Source organism: Gavialis gangeticus, unplaced genomic scaffold, assembly GCF_001723915.1.
Source record: "Gavialis gangeticus isolate Ggan-Ray unplaced genomic scaffold, GavGan_comp1, whole genome shotgun sequence".
Classification (NCBI taxonomy): Eukaryota; Metazoa; Chordata; order Crocodylia; family Gavialidae; genus Gavialis; species Gavialis gangeticus.
The window spans coordinates 6,381,870-6,390,859 of record NW_017729009.1 but is presented as its reverse complement, the minus strand read 5'-3'; the positions used below and the strand labels follow the sequence as shown (position 1 = coordinate 6,390,859).

Sequence of the window (8,990 nt, the reverse complement as noted above, 5' to 3'; positions counted from 1 at the left end):
CGGACTAGATGACCTTCTCAGGTCCCTTCCGACCCTAGAAACTATGAAACTATGACTCATTGATTCTACGATAACTCAAGATACATTTGAATTATCCCACAGCATCAGAACTCTGCACAGTCACTGCTGACCAACATATTAACTGGCATCCAGCTTGGATCCCTATATTTAAGGCTTTAAAAAAATCCATTTACTCTAGCTATCAGAAGCTAGCCTGGAGACTTAGAAGGGATCTCAGCAGAATCCAACTTTTCACTGAATATTTTGAGCTTGTATCATTGTGAAGGTATTTATTTTTGTAAGGTTTAGCCAATGCAGCAGCATCCTCCCAACTCTGCAGACAGATGGCTCCAACATCTGTGCTGTTCAGTGATTTGCCCAGCTGCAGCAACACACAAAGTCAATAGGACTACAGACAGTTTCACTGCTGGGCAGAACTTGTGAGCAGTGGTGAATCTCAAGAACTGTATCCATTTCATACTGCTGTATGTAAAAGCAATGAGGAACAGCAAAAACAGGCACTGAAAATATTAATGGAAGAAAGGAGAGAAGGGCCTGCAAGGCTGGAGTAGAACCACAGAGATATGTTCTTCACTGAAACTAAGAGGTTCAGTAGGGGAAAGGAATTAAACTACTTCCACACCTGTTAAGATCAACTGGAGTCTCTCCATCCAATTAAGTTTCAATAAGTTTGCCTAAATTTAAAACAGCACACCCCTCTAGCTAGAGACAAAAATGAAAATGGAAGTTCTGAAAAGATCCAGGATTAGCATTAGCAGATGCTGTGCTTTTCAACAGTGCTGGTCCTTAGCTTCACAGGAAGAGGGTCTGACTCTCGTATGTATTTCTGTATAGTATGGTTAGTCTTCCTGTCCAATAGGGGTGTGCAAAGTGGGCCCCATTCGATTCGGATTTGGCCTGAATCAGGGACAGTGATTCAATTCATTGATTTGGATCACTGCCCCAATTCAATTTGGCCAAATCCGAATCTGAAGATTCGATGCTGATTCGGAGGATCAGTGATTCGGACAGACACAGCTTTAAGTGTTTTTTCTACATACACCTCAAGGTACCAGCACAGCTTGTGAATGCTGTGATGCATGGAGCATCCCACGGGAGTGCAGGGGGGCCCTCCACATCCTCAGCAGCTAACTTGAAAGTGGACCCGAAGTAGTTCCGGTCACTTAACCCAGGGAATTGTGGGGGGGCCCCCGGCGTGCTCGCCAGCAGACCCAGAAGTGGACTGGAAGTTCTTCTGGCCCATTTGCGGGTCTGCTGTCGAGCACACTGGGGATCTCCCCAGGCTTCTGTGGGACGCTCCACACGCCCCAGCATCGCAGCATTCACGAGCCACACTGGTACTCAGAGGCATGCAGAGAAAATATTTAAAGCTGTGTCTATGCCCGAATCGCTGAATCTTTCCGAATCTATTTGGAGGGCTCCGATTCAATTTGAAGAGATTAAAGGGTCCTGTTTCAACTCGGACTCAGAGATTCGGCCACCAAATCAGGCCGAATCTCCACCAAACTGAATCAGGGACCGAAGCTTCGCACAGCCCTACTGTCCAAGTCTTATTCGCTACGTATCGTCCACCAGTTAATGTGAAATTCATTTCGGTTCTTTTATGTATCTAACATTTACTACAAAGCCTTCAAATTAAATATATCTGGAAAAGCAAGACACTGAATTAAATTTCTTCTGAAATGTAACAAAAATAGAATTTACAGTCATAAAGGAAAAAGATCACTTAAAAAACCTCAAATGGAATATGTTTTAATTTGTAGGCATTAAAAGAATGATTGCAACATTTTCTTACAAATGTCCTATTTCTTTAATTTTTAAAATCCTTCAGTCTAGCAATATGCAACACTTGTCAAATCTACTTTTGTGTTCAGTAAAGGACACAAAAACTCTAGAAAGTGCTGGAGTTAATTTATAGTTTAGGTCTTTACTCTAGTACAACATTTGATCCCTCCTTGGTTAGCAACATGCAGTTACAGTGAACTATAAGTAAAGATCCTGAGGTAGACTATTTTGGCTGCACAGAAGTACTGAAATGAACCACAGGTCCCGTGGTTTCATTTCCCCAGTAAGAAAACCTACCAGGAGAGCAGGGTACAAACGTTAGAGAGGTTGGGTGCATAGTGTACAGTGTGCACTGTGGATGGCATACAGTGAAGAAACCCCTGTGCACAGATCCTCGCACACTCTGCATGCTCTGGCGTGCAGCAAGTTATCAAAGGGAGGCTGGGGCCAGAAACTGTGCTGGCATCAACAGCCTTACCTGGGCACCTCCCAGGGTTGCAGCCATGCCAGGAAGCCTGGCCATAAGCAAGTGTGTGACTCCAGCCAGCCAGTCTCCTGTTCTGGGTGGTATGTGCTGGTACCATGTGTGCTGCCCCGCTTTTTTTCAGCATTGGTTTTCTTGACCCCAGAATCTAGGGTCAACACCTCCCCCCCCCCACACACACACACACACACACACACACACTGCAAGCTAGTAGTATGGGGAATGCTGGCACGTGCAGCGTGTGGTGTTACAGGCAGGTCTGCGACATCACATAATGCATGTCTGCGTTCATCTGGATGTGGCCATGGGGTACAGCATAGGGTTGGTGAAAAAGATTGGATTAACCTGATCCCAAAGCAGTCAGGGAGAGGGGTTTGCTCTGTACTCAGCTGGAACCGTGGAATCTAGCCTGAGTCACAGACTTCCTAGAGACAGGAAGTATGAAGGACAAATGTAAGCTGGAATGTTGGAGGACAGCACTGTGGCTTCTATTGGAAGAGTAAGTGTATACATATGTTTGTTTTCCCTGGAGAAACTCTCCCAGGAGCCACTTCTACTTGGTTGGAGTTTTTTTTTTTTTTTTTTAAACCACCCTTTTTGGTCTGAGAGAAACTGGGAAGGTTTGTACACTTAGGGTTTCTACCAGAACTGCCATTTTCGTGGTAGAAATGTAATGCTTGTATGCAGCTATGAAGTTAAAATGATGTCTGTTTTCACTGTACACCAACAAATGGACGCTGCTCTGGCTCCCTTACGTTTTGGTATGAAGAAAAAGATAAGATACAGAAAATAAATCATATGCAGAAATGCTTACAGTATATCTTAAAAGGGGCTTTAAAATGCAATAACACTAACCTCTGTTTGTTTCCTTTTTTGTTGGCTTGCTCTTCATGTTATTTATTTTTCTCCTAGGAATTTGGTTCCGGGTATGCTCTCTCCATTTTTTTAGCTGGAAATTTATAAATTTCCACATCATCCAGGCCTGTGTTAAACAAACTGCAGCCAAACAGCTAATCCTAAAAAAAACAACAAACCCAAAAAACCCAACTTAAGAAGTGTTATAAAATGTTCTAACTGTACATAGTTATACTGCAAAGCAGTGCCACGTTTTTTAAAAAAAAACCATCACTCAAACCTCTCATGCTAGTGAAAACCACATTTGTCTGAGAGACTCATGCATGAAATAAGCAAGAGTTGCATGTACATACATCAATGAAAGTGTCCATACTTGGCAAGGAAATATCAACTATAGCTTTTATGGATCTATAGCAAATTGCACAATTGTAGCTTCTTCTGCCAAATGATCTATGAGTGAACTTTAACAGTGACCAGGTGTACAAGTCCAATGCCCATCTTTGATGATACTTTATTTAAAATAAATTTTAAACTGAGGAGCCCATGATGAAAATCTGGCTTCAATATGAGCAAGCAAGAATGAGTGCATTCAGAGCATGTTTGGGGTCTCTAAAATAAAATGAGGAAAAAGTGATGGTGGGAGCATTTCAAAATTACAGCATGTCTATAATAAACATGGACTTTTTAAAGAAAAGTCTCACAAAATAGTTATGCAGGGTGTCCTTTTCATGCTAATCATTAGGTTAATGTAATAAAAAATAAATATAATAATAGAAAAGACTGATTTAATTAATTTTTGCCAAACATTTTGTACTGGTAGGCCCTGTACCATGGAAGGTAGGGACAAAGAAACAAAGCTGCTTAAAATCTTCCACCTCAAAACACAGAAGAAAAACAAGTAACATTTTGGACTGTTATATAATTTTTTAAAAACATAAATCATCTTATACCTCACAGTGAGTACATTGAAGTTTCCATCTACTATGGAAAAAACTGGATTCTCTACTCTTGCCAGACCAAATCCAAATGTGAGGACAGATAAAGTTAGCGTTAGAAGACGAGTCATTACAAACAGTAAAGCCCAAAGGGTAAATCTGAAAACAAAAGAATGAATTTTGTTCATTAGAACATGATTTCATCAGGAAATTAATGTATTTCCCATGTTTTGTCTACCTCTTTTTAACTCATCTAACTTTACAAGGTTAAGTAAAGTTAAACTTCCCTCCATAATGAAATGTAATGTAAAGAGAGTCCATCATATTTCTATGACTTACAGCATGAATATCAAGTAGCAAGGGTCTTATAAAACCATGGAAATCACTACAGAATGGTCACACACAGATATTAAATTAAAAAAAGAAGTGGTTGGTAGGTCAAAGTAGATTATTTATAGTCATTTAATTTATATGTCAGGAAGAGGGGAGAATATACTGAACAGAGAAATGCAAATCAATAGTAAAGTACAACCTTCCCACATTGATCTATATGACTTACAAAATGTCATTTTAGTACCCAAACTTGTATAAGTTATAAAATGTGGTGAACAATCAAAAGTTACAAGCACCTTTATGAATTACCAAAAATTAATTAGATATAAAATATTACTTCCATTACTTTTAAGGGTTGGAACATGTTGATTATAAAGACACTGAGAGTAAAGTTCTGTGAACAACTTGTGTGTTAATGGTCTTCAATACAGCCAGTATAGAAACTGATGAATTTAAGCAGTGATATCTGAGAAGAGTGCCCAAGGATATACCACTACGGCTTTTTCCTGCACCAGAGGAAGGGGATTCCATGAGAGAAGTCAGCATCAGGCCAGGCTGGGAAAGCAGGAAGAGATTGTTGGTTGATTTTACGTTCTGAGGGCTTTCTTTAATGAAGATGGGTCAGAAACTCTCATACAAGTTGGTGGAAAAGAAATTCACTTTTAAAAATCAAAGCTGGTGCTCTCCATATATTCAGTTTAAACAGAAAAAGACTTCATTCATTTAATCTTAAACTGAAAAAAATGAAAATCTATCTTCTGAATCTGTCAGTTCAAACAGGAAGGTTAAAAAAATAAACAAACCAGAGCCAGCACATACAAGAAAAAGCAGCAAGAGTCTGAAAGAGGCCATAGGGGTTAGAATTTATAACCTGACATATAAAGCAACGATTCTCAACCAGGGTGCCTTGAGACCTTCTTGGGGTGCCAAACAATGTTAGCACTGTTAGGTGTGCAAATATTCACAATATAAATGCAGAGATTTCATATAGGAATCCATAGCATTAAGATTACTCTGGCCTGCTGTGATATTTCTGAGGTCTTTGCAACAGAAAAATGCTCTATTATTTCTCTGTAGACAAAAACTGGATGGAAACATTTTCCACGGGGTGCCTCAAGTCTAAAAAAAACCAGTGGCTCAACAGGGTCAGTTTTAGGACTTGTACTATGTTCTTGTTTCTAAGCAAATAGTCAAAATACTTCTGAAATTCATACTTTAAGGAGATGGGTTTCCCTTGGAGAAAAACTACTTTTTCATTAAGGAGTACCAAATGAAGGCTTTCTTCAAGTGGCCTTATTAGGGGTCAGGGCAGCAGACATGCTGACTAGCCCCCACCTGATCCCGATTACCTGAGTGTGCCTGGTTCCCTGTTACTTTATCTGCAGCTGGCCCTAGTTACATACATGGGCATGGCTACCTACAATATAAAGAGCAGCCCTCTTCTTGTTTTGTGGCTGCTCAACAGTAAAGATAGTTAGCATCTCTGTGATTAGCCCTGCTCCAGCCTAAATCCTTGTAGGCTTCTGTCCCTACCTCAACCCTTGTTTCCGGACACAGCTGCTCCTAACCCCGACTCCTCACTCCAGTTCACACCCTGAACTTCTGACCTTGATTCCCAGATATCAAGCCTAGGCTTCTGCTCTTTTACAGGCCCTCAGCTCAGCTACTTGTTTCTTTGACACTCAAGTTAAAACAAATCTTTGAAAAGACCCCAAAAAGGAATAACTTTACAGATCAGTTTAAAAAAAAAAAAAGAAAGGAAAAAAAGAGGGTTGTCCAATATAAAAGAAGTTGAATGGAAGGTAAGGTAACATATTTGTTAGTCTTTCAAAAGTGAACACTGAATGGGTGGTATAGTGGAGGGAGACAGAGTTGGAGATGAGTGGACAAGTGAAACAAAATTACAAAGGCCCTTAAATGTTCACACATGAATAAAACATTCAATAAGAAGGGTGGGGTGTCTTGCATCATACTTCTTTCTTTCTTGGTTGTCCTCTTTACCCCTTTCAGTAGGCACACTACAGTTTCTCTCCTCCAGTCTGGTTCTATAGATCAGTTCTCTTGTTTAATTCCTCCTAGATGTTCTGATATTCCTCCTCCTCCTCAAAAGTAACTACTTACAAATTTGCAGTATATACATATGTTATTTTCTTCCACAAATTATAAATTTTTCACTTTTGGTCTACCTTTTGCTAAGAAGGAACAGACTACAAAAATGACAGCGTATACTAGTTTTCACCCTTGAAAGAATTCACCGCTGTACATCTTTACTATAAGATTCTGCTGTAATTCTTTGTGCTCTTTTATATTGATTGACAATGATAACTAAATTCAAGAACAAAAAATAAGACTGATAAGTTGCAATAATGTGGCACTTCTATTCTTGGCTGGATTTGTTTTTAAGATCAGAAATCCCTATAAAATATTTGCAGTGACAGCTATATTTAGCAACTGAGTATTTTATGTGGCCAACATTAACTTGAGACATGACTTTAACAAAGCTTAACTGAAAAACTAGCATAATTGCGAAGTGACATATTAGTTTCCATGACTATATACAGTATTGAAATTCCAAGCAAAAATATGGGTATCAGAGGTATCTTAGAATGTGATATGTTTCCTAAACATGCTCTTACATGCATGCAAACATTTTTAATGCCAAAATAATTCAGTGTAAATTACAGAACTCTAAATAGAGGTAGTATGAAAATAAAAATAATTTAATATAAGCAAAATTTACCCTTTCTGCTTGTTTTCATCACTGAAGTAGAAAAGACGAGAGGCGTGAAAGATCAGTTCCACTAAATAATGAGGTACAAGTAAAATTAGCCCCAAACGTTGCAGGCTATAGAAAGAAAAGGTGAACAAAAATGTAATGAAATTATGAAGTAAACCAAAGTTTATCAATTAATAACAATTTACAAATACTTACTTTAATACATAGGCACCAGATATGTGAGCAATGTAAAGACAGATATAATACAGCTGTCTTGGAATATCTTCCTAAAAATTAGAAAAATTATTAGATGTTTATTTTTAGCTATTTTTTTTCAAAAACCCTGTAATACTGAATATATCAACTTTCCATATTTTCTGTGGACCCCTTATAAATGTTTCCACCCCGAGTACATTACATGGGAAATCAAGCAACAAAAAGGGTTGTTTTTTTTAATTAAATGCAGACAGGCTTCAATTCATACCTTTCTAATCTTCTGGAAATACAATTCTGGCAGTGCATGAAGCCAATAGGCAATCTGGCAGATATAGAAGAATTTTACCTGAAAACTAAACAATAAGATATTTACTAATCTCAAAGTAAGAAAGGCTGTTTACATGATGCACTGGGTATTTAAGGAATCATAAAGAGGAACTGTTTTTTTCTTGAACAACTGTTTATGGGACTCTTCTTTGATGGCAATTACACTTTTGGCCAATTTGGGAACAGAAAGGACTCAAGTTTGACCATACCCTCCCCTCAAAGAAGATTCTACAGTTGAAAAAACAAATATTAAGTAATACTAATTTAAGGCCTTAATCCTGCAAAAAATTCAGCATGTGCTTAACTCCACCCTCACTGAAGTCTGTAGGACTACTAACACAGTACAGATAAACACATCCAGGCTTTTGTAAGACTGGGAATTAAATAAATCACAAATACCACGAGACGCATCAGCTGACAACATTCAAGGTTTTTAGGTACTGGTCACTAATGTGAAGGAAAAAAAATGTCTGCATGTGTATGAAAGACTCTCTCATATATATAATATGAGAAATATGAAAGACTCTCTCTCATATATACACACATTTATTTATTTATTTATTTATTTATTTTCACACACACACACACACACACGCGCGCGCGTTATGGCTGTATGAAGCTTTGGTTGCTAATTCAATTCGGCAGAGATTTGGCTCAATTCGGCAGCCAAATCTCCGAATCTGTATCGAATCAGGACACCTTTAATCTCGTTAAATCAAATTGGAACCCTCCAAATTGATTCAAAGAGATTCGATGATTCGGACATAGACATGTCTTTAAATGTTTTTTCTACATACCTCAAGGTACCAGGCGGCTTGCATTCCCCCGACTCAGTGACTGGTGCCTCCTGGGTCTGGGGGGACACCCAGGGTGCCCCCATGGCTGATCGCTGAGCTGGAAGGGGTGTGGGGGTCTCTCAAGCACTTGGCAGCACACCCACGTGGACCAGAAGCACTTCCGGGTCCAATACCGAGCGCACTGGGCATCCCCCCGCACTCCTGTGGGACGCTCCATCCGCCCCACCATCGCAGCATTCACGAGCCACGCCTGGTACCTTGAAGCATGTAGAAAAAATATTTAAAGCTGTGTCTATGCCCGAATCACTGATTCTCTGAATCAGCATCAAATCTTCGCATTCGGATGAATTGAATTGGGACAGTGATCTGAATCAATTAATTGAATTACTGTCCCCGATTTGGGCCAAATCCAAATCAAATATGGCCTGTTTCGCACATTCCTAATATATACACATACACACACATGAAAATGGGGAGAGAGAGAGAGAGAGAGAGAGAGAGAGAGAGAGAGAGAGAGAGAG

The 8,990-nt window shown here is 39.3% G+C and overlaps 1 protein-coding gene across 1 annotated transcript in view; it reads right to left on the bottom strand.

Moving 5' to 3' along the window:
- Positions 1–8,990, bottom strand: part of LOC109292445 (translocating chain-associated membrane protein 1-like 1) — a 47,651-nt gene that overhangs the window by 3,879 nt on the left and 34,782 nt on the right. Inside the window, exons 6-10 of the mRNA XM_019509877.1 lie at positions 7,614–7,698; positions 7,346–7,416; positions 7,154–7,258; positions 4,096–4,239; positions 3,146–3,306 (exon numbers count right to left, since the gene is read on the bottom strand). Coding sequence (XP_019365422.1) covers positions 3,146–3,306; positions 4,096–4,239; positions 7,154–7,258; positions 7,346–7,416; positions 7,614–7,698 — 566 coding nt within the window. The remainder of the gene's footprint in view (positions 1–3,145; positions 3,307–4,095; positions 4,240–7,153; positions 7,259–7,345; positions 7,417–7,613; positions 7,699–8,990) is intronic.